At 45.1% G+C, this 22,713-nt stretch overlaps 1 protein-coding gene and 1 long non-coding RNA gene across 2 annotated transcripts in view; one reads left to right on the top strand and one right to left on the bottom strand.

The window, feature by feature from the left end:
* The window catches only part of CLEC16A (C-type lectin domain containing 16A), a 393,790-nt gene that overhangs the window by 156,146 nt on the left and 214,931 nt on the right, over positions 1-22,713 (bottom strand). Inside the window, exon 20 of the mRNA XM_040441186.1 lies at positions 20,594-20,745. Within this exon, the coding sequence (XP_040297120.1) occupies positions 20,594-20,745 (152 nt within the window). The remainder of the gene's footprint in view (positions 1-20,593; positions 20,746-22,713) is intronic.
* LOC121008557 lies at positions 4,702-9,273 on the top strand. Its single transcript, XR_005780596.1, has 2 exons — positions 4,702-4,847; positions 9,127-9,273. It is a non-coding gene; the product is annotated as an uncharacterized LOC121008557 (long non-coding RNA).

Genomic DNA, 22,713 nt, shown 5'->3' on the forward strand with positions numbered 1-22,713 from the left:
TTTCAGGGCAGCGGATCATACAACATCGATCTACTGCCCAGAAATGATGGCCTAAATTTACTAATCCTGAAGATGGCATAAACTTAGCTAGGCTGTCTAGAACTGCTACTGCGATCGTTCGTCCCCATACAGATTGCCTGGTCATTTGGCCTGTGAAGATCCATTTTCATAGTACCCTGTTAGTATCAAGAGAATATTAAGTGATACTAAACGATATCAATCATGAGTCATGCAGGAATAAGGAACTAATCAATACTGAGCACGAACCCTAAAAAACGATACCTTTATTTTGATTGCAATTAACTGATAATACTCAAAGATCAGATCAAAAACCAAAACAAAGCAAAAACATAAAATATGTCAAAAATGATGAATCCACTTGGTGCGCAGACTATTAAAGGGTGTAGGATAGCGGAGGGAGATACAGGTAGGGAGAGTCTTTCCCTATTAGACCCTATATATCCCTCAGCCCAGAGACGTCCCCAAATGGTAGGGACTGTCTGTCCTCGTGCCTATCCTAACAGGGCCCTATTAAACCCTATAAAGTCCCAAATACTATGACGCCCCACACCCGACACGTTTCCCCCAAAAATGGGTTCCTCAGGGGGTTAATGTAGGGAGGGTAGATAGTAAGAAAATCCTAAGGTAGGGTGGTAAAAATTGATAATAAAATGATGAGTGCACAGATGAGGAGGAGTGATCTATAGATACAGTTACCGAACCCATGTAGGTGAATGGATGCCACTGCGTGATAGGGCGGGCTCGGCTGGTACACAATGGTGCAGCCCTGTTAGTATACTGTATACCATACATTGCCATACACCGCTGTCCCTCCCAACATACTCAGGCCGAGTGTATATGTGCTCTGAGTGGAGGAGGTGGAAAACCCATTGCCAGACACCTCTGGTGGCAGCTGATCTCCTGGAAAAAGAATCGGCACATAGAAATCAAACATTTACCACTGGGCAAGAATTGGAGGTCCCCTGTATGCATTAGGTGGTCAGCCGTTCCCGCTGATATCGTGTGTTTGGCCAACCTAATGGTGTATTATATTCAGATGCATAGTTTTTTTATGACAGAAGATCAGTCCCATTTACCTAAGAGAGAGTTCACATCACCTCATTTCCCGTTCTTCTGATCCATCAAAAGAACAGAAAAAAAACGGATCCTGTGCATTAGTTAAGCACATTTGGCATCCGTTCGAGCCATTTCCGTCTGAGATCCATTTTTTTTTTAGACTGAATAAAAAGTTCTGCATCCAGTACTTTATTTTCCGTCTTTAAAAAAAACGTGCTTAACTAATGCACAGGATCCGTTTATTTTTACAGGATCCTGTTTTTTTTTTCCTTTTTTAGGCCTTATCTACAGGAGCAAGCGGCTACAAAAAGCATTTCTATCTGGAGGACCTGACGTGTCCATTTATTGCTTGGCTATCCCACAGAGTTCAGTGGTCGTGCTGCAAGGGGATAAAACACTTGCTGCCGGATTTCACTACAAATGGCGGGTTGTTAGGGGGTCTCCAGTAGTGGGACACTTGGGATTACATTTATTTTCACATAAACCAGAAAGGGATTTTCCAAACCTGCTGCATTTCATTTTTTTAAAGGGTTCTTCAGGGTTTTATTAGAATTAGAAACTGATGACCTATCTTTAGGACAGGCCATCAATATAAGGCTACTTTCACACTCGCGTTTGGTGCGGATCCGTCATGGATCTGCACAGACGGATCCGTTCTGAACGGATGCAGACGTTTGTATTATCTTTAACATGGCTAAGACGGATCCATCTTGCACACTATTGAAAGTCAATGGAGGACGGATCCGTTTTCTATTTTGTCATAGAAAACGGATCCGTCCCCATTGACTTACATTGTGTGTCAGAACGGATCCGTTTGGCTCAGTTTCGTCAGACGGACACCAAAACGCTGCAAGCAGCGTTTTGGTGTCCGCCTCCGAAGCGGAATGGAGACGGAACGGAGGCAAACTGATGCATTCTGAGCGGATCCTTTTCCATTTAGAATGCATTAGGGCGAAACTGATCCGTTTTGGACTGCTTGTGAGAGCCCTGAAACGGATCTCACAAACGGAAAGCCAAAACGTATGAAAGTAGCCTTAGCTGATCAACTATTTAAACTGGTCATGCATTGCTCCGTACACCTGCACGCATTACAGTTAGCAGTAGCTTTTGCAGCTTTGTCCTGTTAAGGACTTGTGCACACAACCGTATTTTGGGTCCGCGTCCAATCTCCATTTTTTGCAGCTAGCATGTGGAACCATTAATTTCTATGGGTCCACAAAAAATGTGGACAGAACCCAGATGTCATCTGTGTGCTGTCCGCATCTGTGTGGCCTTTCCACAAATTATAGAACATGTCCTATTTGTCTGTTTTGCGGACAAGAAGGGGTATTTCTATAACAAAAGTGCGGCATGCACACAGCCAGTGTCCGTATTATGTGGATCCACAGTTTGTGGACTGCAATACGGTTTTCTAAGATTTTTTTTTTACCGATGACCTATCCAATGGATAGGTCATCAGTATCTAATTAGTGGGATCTCCAACACCTGGGACTCCCACCAATCAGCTGTTTGAGAAGGCAGTGGCGCTCGCAGCAGCGCTGCGGTCTTCTTTCTGCTTTTCCTAGGCCGAGTGACGACGCGTTCATCGATCACTTGTCCTAGGCGCAGCTCAGCCCCATACAAATGAATGGGGCTGAGCTGCAATACCAAGCACAACCACTATTCGATGTACGGCGCTGTGGTTGGTGAGCTGCGAGAAGGGCGCGATACTCAGGAGCACCACTGCCTTCTCAAAACAGCTGATCGGCGAGGGTACTGGGTGTCGGACCCCTACCGATCAAATACTGATGACCTATCTAGAGGATGAAGTCTTGGAAAACCCTTTTAAGTAAATAGCATAAAGCTAGTCCTGGAAACCCCCTGTTATGGAGCACGTATGCTTGATATCTTTTCACAATGTTATTCTTAAAATAATGTGCCTCTATCTGTGCCTGTCTGTGTGTCTGGTTCTGCTTCAGGCATTCATAAGATTTGTGGTTCATTTCTTCCAGAGGAAGAGATGTTTCCGAGCACTTAGGCCGCGTCTGCTGAGCAAGCTGCAATTGGTGGTTTACACTGAACCTTTTAATTAACATTATTGATCTCTGCAAGCCACCAAAGCAATTACAGTAAATGGGCTGTGAAGTGTATTTCCACGCTTAGGATACAGCAGGCAGCGCTCCAGCAGTATTTACAGCACACAGGATTGCATGCGACTAATGTATTTCCTGTGCCCTGCTCCGAGGTGCTAGGAATTAAACAGGAATTCACCCAAATAATTGACAGCTGACATATGGTAGCTGTCAGTAACTTAGCAAAACTGAACCGTAATGTTGCCATGCTGATAACCTTTACTCAGTGTGTGTGTGTATCTACTGTATAAAGATATAGATACATGTAGATAGATTATATATACTGTGTGTATATACCGGTGTGTGTGTGTGTGTGTATATGTATGTATATGTGTATACTGTATATACTCGAGTATAAGACGAGTTTTTTGGCACATATTTTTGTGCTCAAAAAGCCTCCTCGTCTTATACTTTAGTCTAGGTCTTAGCTCCGGTAATAGCAGGCAGTGCGGGGAGCGGCGCTCACTCACTGACGTCACGCGCGTGACGTCAGTGAGTGAGCGCCGCTCCCCGCACTGCCTGTATTACCGAAGCAAAGACAAAGTAAGATATCCAAAGTTAAAGGTTACTGATTAGTTTAAATATACTGCTGTGAGCGTCGGGGAGGGGGATCTGTGGATGGCACTGTTTAGGGGGGAGATCTGTGGATGGCACTGTTTAGGGGGGAGATCTGTGGATGGCTCCCTGTATTTAATGCAGAGTGTGTGTGTATATAATGCACACACTCTGCATTAAATACAGGGAGTCAGAGTCAGACTCCCATCAATCTGAGTCACCCTCTTGCAGATGTGTGTATATAATGTAGAGTGTGTGCATTATATACACATACACTCTGAATTATAGCTGCATTTCCCACCCTAGTCTTATACTCGAGTCAATAATTTTTCCCATTTTTTGGGGGTAAAATTAGGGGCTCGGCTTATACTCGGGTCGGCTTATACTCTAGTATATACGGTATATGTATCTATTGAAGGCTCAAATGCGCCTTGTGTCTCATTTCTTATTATCTCAGTCTGTCGCCCCCTTTCCACGTCTGTCGCCCCCTTTCCTCGTCTGTCTCCCCCTTTCCTCGTCTGTCGCCCCCTTTCCTCGTCTGTCGCCCCCTTTCCTCGTCTGTCGCTCCCTCTCCTCGTCTGTCGCTCCCTCTCCTCGTCTGTCGCTCCCTCTCCTCGTCTGTCGCTCCCTCTCCTCGTCTTTCGCCCCCTCTCCTCGTCTTTCGCCCCCTCTCCTCGTCTTTCGCCCCCTCTCCTCGTCTGTCGCTCCCTCTCCTCGTCTGTCGCTCCCTCTCCTCGTCTTTCGCCCCCTCTCCTCGTCTTTCGCCCCCTCTCCTCGTCTGTCCGTTGCCTTTGCGCTGCAGCTCACAGGAGTCTTAAATTAAACCTTTTATTCATCCGACTGTCTTATTAATGCCACAAGTTTACTGCAAGGCTTAAATTATCGTACCCTACAGTCAGATGATCATAAATTTGGATACACACATTTTCTGATCCTTTTTTTTCTTCCTTAGATAACAGTGATTTAATAGCGTGCACCGTAATAACGAAGGATGGGGACCACGTTCAGCGATTCCTGGCTGTGGACATCTATCAGATGAGTCTAGTGGAACCAGACAGTAAAAGACTCGGTTGGGGAGTTGTGAAGTTTGCTGGTTTATTACAGGTCAGTAATAAGATTAGGAAATGCTGGCTTTACACTGTACATTTTAAGCTGGGCACACACATTCAATAGATTCAAAAGTTTGGCCGACAGCTACCTCTCCCGTCTTCCTCCTGGCTTCCTCACAGGATGGTTCGTCCATCTACATAGATCATATTCCTTCCTGATCACTAGCTCTGTACATGCCTATAACAACATATCGCCTCCGACAAGGCTCTTTCAAGATGGCGGTGAGTAACTCACCCCGTTCGCTCATCACTGGTCATAAACATACAACTTTGGCATGTCTGAACGTGTCTGTGTATGCTATGGGGAGATGGGTGAAGGCCATTGCCAGGCAGTTTTGGCTGCGGCTTATGTCACTGGAGAACAAAAGGATCAGATGGAAATATTCAATCAGAGTCCGGAGCTCCCCACACACATTAGGCTACTTTCACATTCACGTTTGGTGTGGATCCGTCATGGATGTGCACAGACCGATCCGTTCAGATAATACAACCGTCTGCATCCGTTCAGAACGTATTATCTGTAACATAGCCAAGACGGATCCGTCTTAAACACCATTGAAAGTCAATGGAGGACAGATCTGTTTTCTATTTTGCCAGATTGTGTCATAGAAAATTGATCCGTCCCCATTGACTTACATTGTGTGTCAGGATCCGTTTGGATCAGTTTCATCAGACGGACACCAAAATGCCGCAAGCAGCATTTGGTGTCCGCCTACAAAGCGGAATGGAGACGAAACTGGGGCAAACTGATGCATTCTGAGCAGATCCTTTTCCATTCAGAATGCATTAGGGCAAAACTGATCTGTTTTGGACCGCTTGTGAAAGCCCTGAACACACGGTAAGCCAAAAACGCCAACGTGAAAGTAGCCTTAATGTGTTGGCCGAATCCGTCGTTCTCTGCGGATTCCACCGCCAAAAGTATAATGTGTGTGGCCAGCTTTAGAACTTGTCCAAACACTTGATGACAATATCTTCCTGTACTGGAAAACTGGACTCATCTGAGAAAATAAAAATGCTGCCTCCAGGGTGATCAGCTGATTGCTGGGGGGCGCCGAAAGCAGAACTGAGACAGACAGCTGTTTTTGGTGGGTGTAGCTGCAGCCAGCCAAGCATTTCCTCTGCATCGACCACTGCAGGAGACATATGACTGGCTTTGCCTAGGATGTCCATAGGCACAGGGGTTGTCCCTCTTTGTTCAGTCCCCTTTTGTTAACGTTATTGTTGACATAAACTGCATGGCCTCAGGAAATAGTAGGGTTACCCAACTTTCCTGATGTGTGGAAGGACACAGCAAGAAATCTTCAGTCTCCCAGCAGCACCAGTGGATGGGAAATCCAGCATTAGGCCTCATGCTCACGAACGTTCTGCACCTCGGATGCGGACCCTTTCACTTCAATGAGGCCCCACAAGATGCGGACAGCGCTCCGTGTGCTGTCCCAATACAATGCTCCATTACGTAGCCCCGCAAAAAAAAAAAAAAAAACTCACATGGACTGCAAAACACAGTGCGGTCGTGTGCATGTAGCCTTACACCGTTCTTGTTGAAAGGCATAGGTGGTCACTAATACATGGAGAAGTTTTAATTTTTTTTCTAACTTGGGAAATCTAGTTGTGATCCACTACAAGCCTACGCTCACATCTGCGTCAGAGGCAAAAAAAAAAACACAACATTGTCCCAAACGTAAACCGATCAGGCCCCCATGTAGTGAGTGTGGTCTGTTCAGCTTCATTCAGGTATCTACACCGGTGTGAAGTCAGCCTTGGGGCTCTTTCACGCCAATGCGTTTTCTATCCAGATGCAATGCGTGTAGTAAACGCATAGCATCCAGACCGACTCCTGACCATTCATTTAAATGGATATGAGTCCTTCTTCACGCATCATCTCTGCGTTCAGGAAAAATCACAGCATGTTCTATATTGTGCGTGTTTTTCACGCAGCCCTGGCTCTGTAGAAGCGAATGGGGCTTGCATGAAAAATGGGAGGCATCCGGATGCAGTGCGTTTTTCACGGATGGTCGCTAGGAGGTGTAGATTGTTATTCTTCCATTTTTCTTCATCCAATCTGGACGTAAAAAACTCGCACACTGAATGCAATCGCAAAACCATCATCTGCCTGAACAGATCCCAACACAATCCGTATGGCTCATGTGAATGAAGCCTTATTCTTTCCTTGTAAGAAATGTGGAATCTTGTGTAACCCAGATATATTGTAAACTCTTGGAAAGAAGCTTTAGGAAGTTCAGTGTCAGCTTTTTGTTCATAGTTTTTTATATATCCATTAAGTTCAAATAAAATGATGAAGAAAATATTAGTCTTTACCTAAGTTGCATTTACACGGCTCAATTTTGGAGCCAGCCTTCCTATGAATGCTCGATCCCGATAATCGGCCCATGTAAAGGTGCCGCAGATCACCCGATGGACAAGCGAACCGATCTGAGGTATGGACACCTCAATCACCGTTCCCGGGCAGCAGATTGTGCGGTCTAATGATCTTGTATGGGGGCAAACAGCAGCAGCCTTTACTCGTCCTCGTACTGTGGAGGTGATCGCTGCATGGAAATGCAGCTCTTCACCTCCATTTAACAAGCAGCCGATTGTCTGGAAGAAACGCTTCTTTCCCAACAATAGGCTGCTCCTTGCAGCATCTAAATGCCGCTTTAGATGCTTATTAGTAGGGGTAAGAAAATCAATTCATCAGTCTGCCAATTTGCTCGGTTGACTAGCCCATTGAATACAATAGAGAAATCAATATGCTGCTTATTGTCTTGTTAAATGACCCAATGTATCCTGATCGAAGGCATTGTCTTCACTGATTTCTACTTAGTTAAAAGGGTTGTACAAGATTAAACTAAAAGTCCTGCTTTTTCCCCCCTAAACTGCACCACTTATGTCCATAAGCTGTGTCTGATATTGCGGCTCCACTTTGGTTAGGGGCGCGCTGGGAACTAAAATTGGCCCTTGAAAAAAAAATATAATAGTGGCCTTATGCTGTAGGTAGGGCCAATTCAGGTAGGGCCAGCAATACCATATTGTGGCACAAGATACCGCCACAGCTGAGCCAAATATCACAGTGCAGGCCGTGAGGGGGGCTCAGGTGACCCACTGGGCATCAGCTCACCGGGAATTTTCCCTTAGGTTCTACCGCCTGTCCACCCCTGACTTCATTCCTCTGAATAGGGCTGAACTGCAATATCTGACACAGCCAATGGACAAATGTCACACTGTCTGGGGGCAAAAAAATAAATTTCTAATCCTATAAATTCTTGGCCATCAATCTCCGGCACGCCAGCAGTTGTGAAACTACAACTTCCAGCATGCTCCATTCAGATCTATGGGAGTTCTGAGAACAGCCAAGCAAGTGTGCATGCTGGGAGTCATAGTTTCACCACAGCTGGAGTGCTGAAGGTTGCTGATCCCTGGCCTAGGAGAATATAACCTTAAAGGGATTGTCTCACTTCAGCAAGTAGCATTTATCATGTAGAAACAGTTATTACAAGGCACTTAGGCTACTTTTACACTAGCGGCACGGATCTCCTGCAGGCTTTGCCGGCGGGTGAACAGCCTGTCGGATCCGTCCTGCCGCTAGTGACCGTGTGCCCCTGGACTGCCGTTCCGTCGCCATTGACTAGAATGGCAGAGGCACAGCAGCGCGCGGCGAGAGGCTGCCGGAATAAATGTCGGACATGTATTCCAGCAGCCTCTAGCCGTGCCTCCGCTGGAACTCCGCACTGCCCCCATTATAGTCAATGGGGACGGAGCTTATACACTGCTCATGTCTAGGGGTTATGACCACTCTGCAATTCAGCAGTGGTTGTGCTTGCGCACTATAGGAAAAATCATCGGTGGCCAGGAACGTATGAGTGTGCATAGGACAGGCGTTTTCCTATAGTGTGCAAGCACGACCACTGCTGGATTGCAGGGTGGTCATAACCCCTGGAAACAGGCAGTATATGTGATGAAAAGATGAATCAAGCTAGCAAAGGAGACAGTATGGACAATCACAACACATTAGTAAGTGCCTTGTATTAACTTTCTCTACATGGTAAATGCCATTTGCTGAAGTGAGACGTGTCCTTTTTAATCCAGCCATTGCACATAAAGATGTATACTGCAAATTTTTTCTTCTAATTTTAACTGAAATGTATTTGATATATACATGTATCTGTTGGAATCGGAGCCTCACAAAGCTTCTTTAGATGGTCCCAATGTAGACGTATAGGGTGGCTGGCTCCATGCAGTGATGTGGTTTTATAATAAACCTGCCTTTTTTCTAGGATATGCAAGTAACTGGTGTAGAAGATGACAGCAGAGCTTTAAATATCACCATCCACAAACCAGCATCAACTCCCCACTCCAAGCCGTTTCCCATTCTTCAAGCTACTTTTATCTTCTCTGACCACATCCGTTGTATAATAGCCAAGCAAAGACTTGCAAAAGGGCGCATTCAAGCCCGACGGATGAAAATGCAGAGGATATCTGGTAGGTGCAATACGCTTTCAGAAGTTACTCCTGTCGGCTGTAAATTCATATCCTGTCTGTATCATGATTTAGACATTTTTAAAGTGACACACCCATCTTTGTTAGGATATGTCATGAATGGTGATGGTCTTACCTCTGCCGATCCCTTCAGGAGGTTCTCTGCACAATGTGGGTCTCATCCACCAGCCACACTCAAGTAAGGGAGAGTTCACACTACTGTTATTTCTCCATCCTTCTGATCCGTTAGAAGAACAGAAAAAAAAAAAAAAACGGTATCCATTTGAGTAATTTCCATCTGAGATTTGTTATTTTAGACAGAAAAATAGTTCTGCATGCAGGAATTTTTTTTTCCCCGTCTAAAAAAAAACTGATCTCTGAAATGGCTCAAACAGATGCCAAATGTGCAGAACTGATGCACAAGATCCATTTTTTTTGGTTTTCTTCTTTGTTTACAGGATACGTTTTATATATTATTATTTTTATTTTTTTTCCTGTTCTTCTGACGGATTAGAAGAATGGAAAAATAACAGTGGTGTGAACTCTCCCTAAATGGGCCATGTTGCTTTTCCTGGGGTTGAGGTGAATGGGAAAAAGTGTAATGCATTTGCAGCACTGTGACCACTTGGTTCTGATTACCCAGCAAGCTCGGTGACGTAAAGTTTAAGCGCTGCACACACAATGGCAGTGCATGGTTGGCGTGTACACCAAACATGTAGCCCATTGGTTCCCATTGTATAAAAATGAATGTATCCAAACTATGCCCTTAAAGAGGACCTGCATTCCGGGGGGGCAGAGCCTGACCGAGCTCGATGGTGGCCGCTAGAGAAGAGCTCTCCCACCAACAGACCCTCATCAAGCCCTGAGAACAGCGTTTTTCTCCCACAATGGTGAAGACACACGGCAGAGACAGGCAAAGGGATTCCAGCTGCACTCCGAAAGTGCAGCGTTCATAATCTGACATGGAGAAATACCTCCAGAAGCAGTCAGTCAAGTCCTCGGCGCAGGCATCCAAAATGGCGCCGGCACAGCAGGAGGAAGAACAGCTCGGCGAGGCCTCAAACGCTGAAAGGGCCCAAGAATTATCGGACGCGGATGAGTCCCTCACTATCACCCGAGGCTTCCTACAGAAAGCTCTCAGAAGAGCGCTAGCCCCAATCGCTTCAGATTTAGCGGACATAAAAGCTGATGTCAGACACATTGGTGATAGAGTTGAAACTTTGGAAAACTCACACCAGGCTTTGCTAGCTTTTGATATGGCAGTGAAGGAGAACTTGGCCGCACATACAGCTCGCATTAATGAATCCATGCTTATGTTAGAAGACCAAGAAAATAGAAGCCGCAGGAAAAATGTTCGCATCCGCGGCATCCCTGAGGCTCTAGATAAGGAAGACCCCCCCTGCAGTAGTTAGACGTCTGTTTGTGGAGCTATTGGGGGGAGGGAGAGCGGACGCCATTATTATTGAAAGAGCCCTTAGAGCTCTGCGCTCTAAACCTTTACCTTCTGAGACGCTCAGGGACATCATTTGCGGCCTCCTGTCTTTTTGCGACACATCAGATATACTTGCTAAAGTGAGGGAGCTTAATGAAATCCAACTTGACGGGGCAAATATTCCGATTTTTCAAGATCTTGCACCATCAACTCTGCAGAAGAGGAGACGGATAAGCTCAGATCTGAGATGATCCCGTATAGATGGTTATTTCCTTTTGGAGTCCTCATCGTTCATGGTGCCAAAAGATTGACTGTGAGGACGCCGGAAGACCTTTCATCTGTCTGGGACTCTCTCCATATACCACCAATGGAGATCCCTTCATGGATGCCACTTTCTGAAGGCCACTCGCTCCCTCCACTTCCATCGGTTCCAATATTGCTAAATTAGTTATCACATAATTGCTATCTTGTGTAGGATGTTTATTGTGGTACTTGTGGTCCGCTGCGGGCATCCTCCACTCTATGCATTTTTGCTGGGGATCGTCATTAGCAATGGGCCACAAGTGCAGGATTTGCTCCCCTGTATATACATGCACAACTGCATATGGGTTTGAGCACTTCTTGCCTGTGTAACACCACGCCATTTTTTTTTTTTGTTTGCATATAGAGCTGCCTGGAGGTGTATAAACTCCTATTTAAAACCACCTCAGCCCCAGTGCTTAAACACCCTGAAAGACCAGGCCACTTTTTACACTTCTGCACTACACTACTTTCACCGTTTATTGCTCGGTCATGCAACTTACCACCCAAATGAATTTTACCTCCTTTTCTTCTCACTAATAGAGCTTTCATTTGGTGGTATTTCATTGCTGCTGACATTTTTACTTTTTTTGTTATTAATCGAAATTTAACGATTTTTTTTCAAAAAAATGACATTTTTCACTTTCAGTTGTAAAATTTTGCAAAAAAAAAGACATCCATATAGAAATTTTGCTCTAAATTTATAGTTCTACATGTCTTTGATAAAAAAAAATGTTTGGGTAAAAAAAAAAATGGTTTGGGTAAAAGTTATAGCGTTTACAAACTATGGTACAAAAATGTGAATTTCCGCTTTTTGAAGCAGCTCTGACTTTCTGAGCACCTGTCATGTTTCCTGAGGTTCTACAATGCCCAGACAGTACAAACACCCCACAAATGACCCCATTTCGGAAAGTACACACCGTGACAAAAAATAAAAACTTCCATGAACTCACTATGCCCATCAGCGAATACCTTGGGGTCTCTTCTTTTCAAAATGGGGTCACTTGTGGGGTAGTTATACTGCCCTTGCATTCTAGGGGCCCAAATGTGTGGTAAGGAGTTTGAAATCAAATTCAGTAAAAAATGACCTGTGAAATCCGAAAGGTGCTCTTTGGAATATGGGCCCCTTTTGCCCACCTAGGCTGCAAAAAAGTGTCACACATCTGTATCTCCGTACTCAGGAGAAGGTGGGGAATGTGTTTTGGGGTGTCATTTTATATATACCCATGCTGGGTGAGAGAAATATCTTGGCAAAAGACAACTTTTCCAATTTTTTTATACAAAGTTGTCATTTGACCAAGATATTATCTCACCCAGCATGGGTATATGTAAAAAGACACCCAAAACACATTCCTCAACTTCTCCTGAGTACGGGGATACCAGATGTGTGACACTTTTTTGCAGCCTAGGTGGGCAAAGGGGCCCATATTCCAAAGAGCACCTTTCGGATTTCACAGGTCATTTTTTACTGAATTTGATTTCAAACTCCTTACCCACAATTTGGGCCCCAGAAAGCCAGGGCAGTATAACTACCCCGCAAGTGACCCCATTTTGGAAAGAAGAGACCCCAAGGTATTCGCTGATGGGCATAGTGAGTTCATGGAAGTTTTTATTTTTTGTCACAAGTTAGTGGAATATGAGACTTTGTATGAAAAAAAAAATAAAAAATAAAAATCATCATTTTCCACTAACTTGTGACAAAAAATAAAAATTCTAGGAACTCGCCATGCCCCTCACGGAATACCTTGGGGTGTCTTCTTTCCAAAATGGGGTCACTTGTGGGGTAGTTATACTGCCCTGGTATTCTAGGGGCCCAAATGTGTGGTAAGGAGTTTGAAAATCAAATTCAGTAAAAAATTACCAGTGAAATCCGAAAGGTGCTCTTTGGAATATGGGCCCCTTTGCCCACCTAGGCTGCAAAAAAGTGTCACACATCTGGTATCCCCGTACTCAGGAGAAGTTGAGGAATGTGTTTTGGGGTGTCTTTTTACATATACCCATGCGGGTGAGATAAATATCTGGTCAATGACAACTTTGTATAAAAAAATGGGAAAAGTTTGTCTTTTGCCAAGATATTTCTCTCACCCAGCATGGGTATATATAAAATGACACCCCAAAACACATTCCCCACCTTCTCCTGAGTACGGAAGATACCAGATGTGTGACACTTTTTTGCAGCCTAGGTGGGCAAAGGGGCCCATATTCCAAAGAGCACCTTTCGGATTTCACAGGTCATTTTTTACTGAATTTGATTTCAAACTCCTTACCACACATTTGGGCCCCTAGAATGCCAGGGCAGTATAACTACCCCCACAAGTGACCCCATTTTGGAAAGAAGAGACCCCAAGGTATTCGCTGATGGGCATAGTGAGTTCATAGAAGTTTTTATTTTTTGTCACGGTGTGTACTTTCCGAAATGGGGTCATTTGTGGGGTGTTTGTACTGTCTGGGCATTGTAGAACCTCAGGAAACATGACAGGTGCTCAGAAAGTCAGAGCTGCTTCAAAAAGCGGAAATTCACATTTTTGTACCATAGTTTTGTGAACGCTATAACTTTTACCCAAACCATTTTTTTTTTACCCAAACATTTTTTTTTATCAAAGACATGTAGAACTATAAATTTAGAGCAAAATTTCTATATGGATGTCTTTTTTTTTGCAAAATTTTACAACTGAAAGTGAAAAATGTCATTTTTTTGAAAAAAAATCGTTAAATTTCGATTAATAACAAAAAAAGTAAAATGTCAGCAGCAATGAAATACCACCAAATGAAAGCTCTATTAGTGAGAAGAAAAGGAGGTAAAATTCATTTGGGTGGTAAGTTGCATGACCGAGCAATAAACGGTGAAAAGTAGTGTAGTGCAGAAGTGTAAAAAGTGGCCTGGTCTTTCAGGTGTTTAAGCACTGGGGGCTGAGGTGGTTAAATAGGAGTTTATACACCTCCAGGTATCTCTATATGCAAACAAAAAAAAAAAATGGCGTGGTGTTACACAGGCAAGAAGTGCTCAAACCCATATGCAGTTGTGCATGTATATACAGGGGAGCAAATCCTGCACTTGTGGCCCATTGCTAATGACGATCCCCAGCAAAAATGCATAGAGTGGAGGATGCCCGCAGCGGACCACAAGTACCACAATAAACATCCTACACAAGATAGCAATTATGTGGATGTGATAACTAATTTAGCAATATTGGAACCGATGGAAGTGGAGGGAGCGAGTGGCCTTCAGATAATGGCATCCATTAAGGGATCTTCATTGGTGGTATATGGAGAGAGTCCAAGACAGATGAAAGGTCTTCCGGCGTCCTCCACAGTCAATCTTTTGGCACCATGAACGATGAGGACTCCAAAAGGAAATAACCATCTATACGGGATCATCTCCTATCTGAGCTTATCCGTCTCCTCTTCTGCAGAGTTGATGGTGCAAGATCTTGAAAAATCGGAATATTTGCCCCGTCAAGTTGGATTTCATTAAGCTCCCTCACTTTAGCAAGTATATCTGATGTGTCGCAAAAAGACAGGAGCCGCAAATGATGTCCCTGAGCGTCTCAGAAGGTAAAGGTTTAGAGCGCAGAGCTCTAAGGGCTCTTTCAATAATAATGGCGTCCGCTCTCCCTCCCCCCAATAGCTCCACAAACAGACGTCTAACTACTGCAGGGGGGGTCTTCCTTATCTAGAGCCTCAGGATGCCGCGGATGCGAACATTTTTCCTGCGGCTTCTATTTTCTTGGTTCTTCTAACATAAGCATGGATTCATTAATGCGAGCTGTATGTGCGGCCAAGTTCTCCTTCACTGCCATATCAAAAGCTAGCAAAGCCTGGTGTGAGTTTTCCAAAGTTTCAACTCTATCACCAATGTGTCTGACATCAGCTTTTATGTCCGCTAAATCTGAAGCGATTGGGGCTAGCGCTCTTCTGAGAGCTTTCTGTAGGAAGCCTCGGGGTGATAGTGAGGGACTCATCCGCGTCCGATAATTCTTGGGCCCCTTTCAGCGTTTGAGGCCTCGCCGAGCTGTTCTTCCTCCTGCTGTGCCGGCGCCATTTTGGATGCCTGCGCCGAGGACTTGACTGACTGCTTCTGGAGGTATTTCTCCATGTCAGATTATGAACGCTGCACTTTCGGAGTGCAGCTGGAATCCCTTTGCCTGTCTCTGCCGTGTGTCTTCACCATTGTGGGAGAAAAACGCTGTTCTCAGGGCTTGATGAGGGTCTGTTGGTGGGAGAGCTCTTCTCTAGCGGCCACCATCGAGCTCGGTCAGGCTCTGCCCCCCCGGAATGCAGGTCCTCTTTAAGGGCATAGTTTGGATACATTCATTTTTATACAATGGGAACCAATGGGCTACATGTTTGGTGTACACGCCAACCATGCACTGCCATTGTGTGTGCAGCGCTTAAACTTTACGTCACCGAGCTTGCTGGGTAATCAGAACCAAGTGGTCACAGTGCTGCAAATGCATTACACATTTTCCCATTCACCTCAACCCCAGGAAAAGCAACATGGCCATTTAGGGAGAGTTCACACCACTGTTATTTTTCCATTCTTCTAATCCGTCAGAAGAACAGGAAAAAAAATATAAATAATAATATATAAAACGTATCCTGTAAACAAAGAAGAAAACCAAAAAAAATGGATCTTGTGCATCAGTTATGCACATTTGGCATCTGTTTGAGCCATTTCAGAGATCAGTTTTTTTTTAGACGGGGAAAAAAAAAGTCCTGCATGCAGAACTATTTTTCTGTCTAAAATAACAAATCTCAGATGGAAATTACTCAAATGGATACCGTTTTTTTTATTTTTCTGTTCTTCTAACGGATCAGAAGGATGGAGAAATAACAGTAGTGTGAACTCTCCCTTACTTGAGTGTGGCTGGTGGATGAGACCCACATTGTGCAGAGAACCTCCTGAAGGGATCGGCAGAGGTAAGACCATCACCATTCATGACATATCCCAACAAAGATGGGCGTGTCACTTAAAAAGGTCTAAATCATGATACAGACAGGATATGAATTTACAGCCGACAGGAGTAACTTCTGAAAGCGTATTGCACCTACCAGATATCCTCTGCATTTTCATCCGTCGGGCTTGAATGCGCCCTTTTGCAAGTCTTTGCTTGGCTATTATACAACGGATGTGGTCAGAGAAGATAAAAGTAGCTTGAAGAATGGGAAACGCTTGGAGTGGGGAGTTGATGCTGGTTTGTGGATGGTGATATTTAAAGCTCTGCTGTCATCTTCTACACCAGTTACTTGCATATCCTAGAAAAAAGGCAGGTTTATTATAAAACCACATCACTGCATGGAGCCAGCCACCCTATACGTCTACATTGGGACCATCTAAAGAAGCTTTGTGAGGCTCCGATTCCAACAGATACATGTATATATCAATACATTTCAGTTAAAATTAGAAGAAAAAATTTGCAGTATACATCTTTATGTGCAATGGCTGATTAAAAAGGACACGTCTCACTTCAGCAAATGGCATTTACCATGTAGAGAAAGTTAATACAAGGCACTTACTAATGTGTTGTGATTGTCCATACTGTCTCCTTTGCTAGCTTGATTCATCTTTTCATCACATATACTGCCTGTTTCCAGGGGTTATGACCACCCTGCAATCCAGCAGTGGTCGTGCTTGCACACTATAGGAAAACGCCTGTCCTATGCACACTCATACGTTCCTGGCCACCGATGATTTTTCCTATAGTGCGCAAGCACAACCACTGCTGAATTGCAGAGTGGTCATAACCCCTAGACATGAGCAGTGTATAAGCTCCGTCCCCATTGACTATAATGGGGGCAGTGCGGAGTTCCAGCGGAGGCACGGCTAGAGGCTGCTGGAATACATGTCCGACATTTATTCCGGCAGCCTCTCGCCGCGCGCTGCTGTGCCTCTGCCATTCTAGTCAATGGCGACGGAACGGCAGTCCAGGGGCACACGGTCACTAGCGGCAGGACGGATCCGACAGGCTGTTCACCCGCCGGCAAAGCCTGCAGGAGATCCGTGCCGCTAGTGTAAAAGTAGCCTAAGTGCCTTGTAATAACTGTTTCTACATGATAAATGCTACTTGCTGAAGTGAGACAATCCCTTTAAGGTTATATTCTCCTAGGCCAGGGATCAGCAACCTTCAGCACTCCAGCTGTGGTGAAACTATGACTCCCAGCATGCACACTTGCTTGGCTGTTCTCAGAACTCCCATAGATCTGAATGGAGCATGCTGGAAGTTGTAGTTTCACAACTGCTGGCGTGCCGGAGATTGATGGCCAAGAATTTATAGGATTAGAAATTTATTTTTTTGCCCCCAGACAGTGTGACATTTGTCCATTGGCTGTGTCAGATATTGCAGTTCAGCCCTATTCAGAGGAATGAAGTCAGGGGTGGACAGGCGGTAGAACCTAAGGGAAAATTCCCGGTGAGCTGATGCCCAGTGGGTCACCTGAGCCCCCCTCACGGCCTGCACTGTGATATTTGGCTCAGCTGTGGCGGTATCTTGTGCCACAATATGGTATTGCTGGCCCTACCTGAATTGGCCCTACCTACAGCATAAGGCCACTATTATATTTTTTTTTCAAGGGCCAATTTTAGTTCCCAGCGCGCCCCTAACCAAAGTGGAGCCGCAATATCAGACACAGCTTATGGACATAAGTGGTGCAGTTTAGGGGGGAAAAAGCAGGACTTTTAGTTTAATCTTGTACAACCCTTTTAACTAAGTAGAAATCAGTGAAGACAATGCCTTCGATCAGGATACATTGGGTCATTTAACAAGACAATAAGCAGCATATTGATTTCTCTATTGTATTCAATGGGCTAGTCAACCGAGCAAATTGGCAGACTGATGAATTGATTTTCTTACCCCTACTAATAAGCATCTAAAGCGGCATTTAGATGCTGCAAGGAGCAGCCTATTGTTGGGAAAGAAGCGTTTCTTCCAGACAATCGGCTGCTTGTTAAATGGAGGTGAAGAGCTGCATTTCCATGCAGCGATCACCTCCACAGTACGAGGACGAGTAAAGGCTGCTGCTGTTTGCCCCCATACAAGATCATTAGACCGCACAATCTGCTGCCCGGGAACGGTGATTGAGGTGTCCATACCTCAGATCGGTTCGCTTGTCCATCGGGTGATCTGCGGCACCTTTACATGGGCCGATTATCGGGATCGAGCATTCATAGGAAGGCTGGCTCCAAAATTGAGCAGTGTAAATGCAACTTAGGTAAAGACTAATATTTTCTTCATCATTTTATTTGAACTTAATGGATATATAAAAAACTATGAACAAAAAGCTGACACTGAACTTCCTAAAGCTTCTTTCCAAGAGTTTACAATATATCTGGGTTACACAAGATTCCACATTTCTTACAAGGAAAGAATAAGGCTTCATTCACATGAGCCATACGGATTGTGTTGGGATCTGTTCAGGCAGATGATGGTTTTGCGATTGCATTCAGTGTGCGAGTTTTTTACGTCCAGATTGGATGAAGAAAAATGGAAGAATAACAATCTACACCTCCTAGCGACCATCCGTGAAAAACGCACTGCATCCGGATGCCTCCCATTTTTCATGCAAGCCCCATTCGCTTCTACAGAGCCAGGGCTGCGTGAAAAACACGCACAATATAGAACATGCTGTGATTTTTCCTGAACGCAGAGATGATGCGTGAAGAAGGACTCATATCCATTTAAATGAATGGTCAGGAGTCGGTCTGGATGCTATGCGTTTACTACACGCATTGCATCTGGATAGAAAACGCATTGGTGTGAAAGAGCCCCAAGGCGGACTTCACACCGGTGTAGATACCTGAATGAAGCTGAACAGACCACACTCACTACATGGGGGCCTGATCGGTTTACGTTTGGGACAATGTTGTGTTTTTTTTTTTGCCTCTGACGCAGATGTGAGCGTAGGCTTGTAGTGGATCACAACTAGATTTCCCAAGTTAGAAAAAAAATTAAAACTTCTCCATGTATTACAGTGACCACCTATGCCTTTCAACAAGAACGGTGTAAGGCTACATGCACACGACCGCACTGTGTTTTGCAGTCCATGTGAGTTTTTTTTTTTTTTTTGCGGGGCTACGTAATGGAGCATTGTATTGGGACAGCACACGGAGCGCTGTCCGCATCTTGTGGGGCCTCATTGAAGTGAAAGGGTCCGCATCCGAGGTGCAGAACGTTCGTGAGCATGAGGCCTAATGCTGGATTTCCCATCCACTGGTGCTGCTGGGAGACTGAAGATTTCTTGCTGTGTCCTTCCACACATCAGGAAAGTTGGGTAACCCTACTATTTCCTGAGGCCATGCAGTTTATGTCAACAATAACGTTAACAAAAGGGGACTGAACAAAGAGGGACAACCCCTGTGCCTATGGACATCCTAGGCAAAGCCAGTCACATGTCTCCTGCAGTGGTCGATGCAGAGGAAATGCTTGGCTGGCTGCAGCTACACCCACCAAAAACAGCTGTCTGTCTCAGTTCTGCTTTCGGCGCCCCCAGCAATCAGCTGATCACCCTGGAGGCAGCATTTTTATTTTCTCAGATGAGTCCAGTTTTCCAGTACAGGAAGATATTGTCATCAAGTGTTTGGACAAGTTCTAAAGCTGGCCACACACATTATACTTTTGGCGGTGGAATCCGCAGAGAACGACGGATTCGGCCAACACATTAAGGCTACTTTCACGTTGGCGTTTTTGGCTTACCGTGTGTTCAGGGCTTTCACAAGCGGTCCAAAACAGATCAGTTTTGCCCTAATGCATTCTGAATGGAAAAGGATCTGCTCAGAATGCATCAGTTTGCCCCAGTTTCGTCTCCATTCCGCTTTGTAGGCGGACACCAAATGCTGCTTGCGGCATTTTGGTGTCCGTCTGATGGAACTGATCCAAACGGATCCTGACACACAATGTAAGTCAATGGGGACGGATCAATTTTCTATGACACAATCTGGCAAAATAGAAAACAGATCTGTCCTCCATTGACTTTCAATGGTGTTTAAGACGGATCCGTCTTGGCTATGTTACAGATAATACGTTCTGAACGGATGCAGACGGTTGTATTATCTGAACGGATCGGTCTGTGCACATCCATGACGGATCCACACCAAACGTGAATGTGAAAGTAGCCTAATGTGTGTGGGGAGCTCCGGACTCTGATTGAATATTTTCATCTGATCCTTTTGTTCTCCAGTGACATAAGCCGCAGCCAAAACTGCCTGGCAATGGCCTTCACCCATCTCCCCATAGCATACACAGACACGTTCAGACATGCCAAAGTTGTATGTTTATGACCAGTGATGAGCGAACGGGGTGAGTTACTCACCGCCATCTTGAAAGAGCCTTGTCGGAGGCGATATGTTGTTATAGGCATGTACAGAGCTAGTGATCAGGAAGGAATATGATCTATGTAGATGGACGAACCATCCTGTGAGGAAGCCAGGAGGAAGACGGGAGAGGTAGCTGTCGGCCAAACTTTTGAATCTATTGAATGTGTGTGCCCAGCTTAAAATGTACAGTGTAAAGCCAGCATTTCCTAATCTTATTACTGACCTGTAATAAACCAGCAAACTTCACAACTCCCCAACCGAGTCTTTTACTGTCTGGTTCCACTAGACTCATCTGATAGATGTCCACAGCCAGGAATCGCTGAACGTGGTCCCCATCCTTCGTTATTACGGTGCACGCTATTAAATCACTGTTATCTAAGGAAGAAAAAAAAGGATCAGAAAATGTGTGTATCCAAATTTATGATCATCTGACTGTAGGGTACGATAATTTAAGCCTTGCAGTAAACTTGTGGCATTAATAAGACAGTCGGATGAATAAAAGGTTTAATTTAAGACTCCTGTGAGCTGCAGCGCAAAGGCAACGGACAGACGAGGAGAGGGGGCGAAAGACGAGGAGAGGGGGCGAAAGACGAGGAGAGGGAGCGACAGACGAGGAGAGGGAGCGACAGACGAGGAGAGGGAGCGACAGACGAGGAGAGGGGGCGACAGACGAGGAGAGGGGGCGACAGACGAGGAGAGGGGGCGACAGACGAGGAGAGGGAGCGACAGACGAGGAGAGGGAGCGACAGACGAGGAGAGGGGGCGAAAGACGAGGAGAGGGGGCGAAAGACGAGGAGAGGGAGCGACAGACGAGGAGAGGGAGCGACAGACGAGGAGAGGGAGCGACAGACGAGGAGAGGGAGCGACAGACGAGGAGAGGGAGCGACAGACGAGGAGAGGGGGCGACAGACGAGGAAAGGGGGCGACAGACGAGGAAAGGGGGCGACAGACGTGGAAAGGGGGCGACAGACTGAGATAATAAGAAATGAGACACAAGGCGCATTTGAGCCTTCAATAGATACATATACCGTATATACTAGAGTATAAGCCGACCCGAGTATAAGCCGAGCCCCTAATTTTACCCCCAAAAAATGGGAAAAATTATTGACTCGAGTATAAGACTAGGGTGGGAAATGCAGCTATAATTCAGAGTGTATGTGTATATAATGCACACACTCTACATTATATACACACATCTGCAAGAGGGTGACTCAGATTGATGGGAGTCTGACTCTGACTCCCTGTATTTAATGCAGAGTGTGTGCATTATATACACACACACTGCATTAAATACAGGGAGCCATCCACAGATCTCCCCCCTAAACAGTGCCATCCACAGATCCCCCTCCCCGACGCTCACAGCAGTATATTTAAACTAATCAGTAACCTTTAACTTTGGATATCTTACTTTGTCTTTGCTTCGGTAATACAGGCAGTGCGGGGAGCGGCGCTCACTCACTGACGTCACGCGCGTGACGTCAGTGAGTGAGCGCCGCTCCCCGCACTGCCTGTATTACCGGAGCTAAGACCTAGACTAAAGTATAAGACGAGGAGGCTTTTTGAGCACAAAAATATGTGCCAAAAAACTCGTCTTATACTCGAGTATATACGGTATACACATATACATACATATACACACACACACACACACACACACACACACACACACACACACACACACCGGTATATACACACAGTATATATAATCTATCTACATGTATCTATATCTTTATACAGTAGATACACACACACACTGAGTAAAGGTTATCAGCATGGCAACATTACGGTTCAGTTTTGCTAAGTTACTGACAGCTACCATATGTCAGCTGTCAATTATTTGGGTGAATTCCTGTTTAATTCCTAGCACCTCGGAGCAGGGCACAGGAAATACATTAGTCGCATGCAATCCTGTGTGCTGTAAATACTGCTGGAGCGCTGCCTGCTGTATCCTAAGCGTGGAAATACACTTCACAGCCCATTTACTGTAATTGCTTTGGTGGCTTGCAGAGATCAATAATGTTAATTAAAAGGTTCAGTGTAAACCACCAATTGCAGCTTGCTCAGCAGACGCGGCCTAAGTGCTCGGAAACATCTCTTCCTCTGGAAGAAATGAACCACAAATCTTATGAATGCCTGAAGCAGAACCAGACACACAGACAGGCACAGATAGAGGCACATTATTTTAAGAATAACATTGTGAAAAGATATCAAGCATACGTGCTCCATAACAGGGGGTTTCCAGGACTAGCTTTATGCTATTTACTTAAAAGGGTTTTCCAAGACTTCATCCTCTAGATAGGTCATCAGTATTTGATCGGTAGGGGTCCGACACCCAGTACCCTC

The sequence above is a fragment of the Bufo bufo genome, chromosome 7 (assembly GCF_905171765.1).
Source record: "Bufo bufo chromosome 7, aBufBuf1.1, whole genome shotgun sequence".
Lineage (NCBI taxonomy): Eukaryota > Metazoa > Chordata > Amphibia > Anura > Bufonidae > Bufo > Bufo bufo.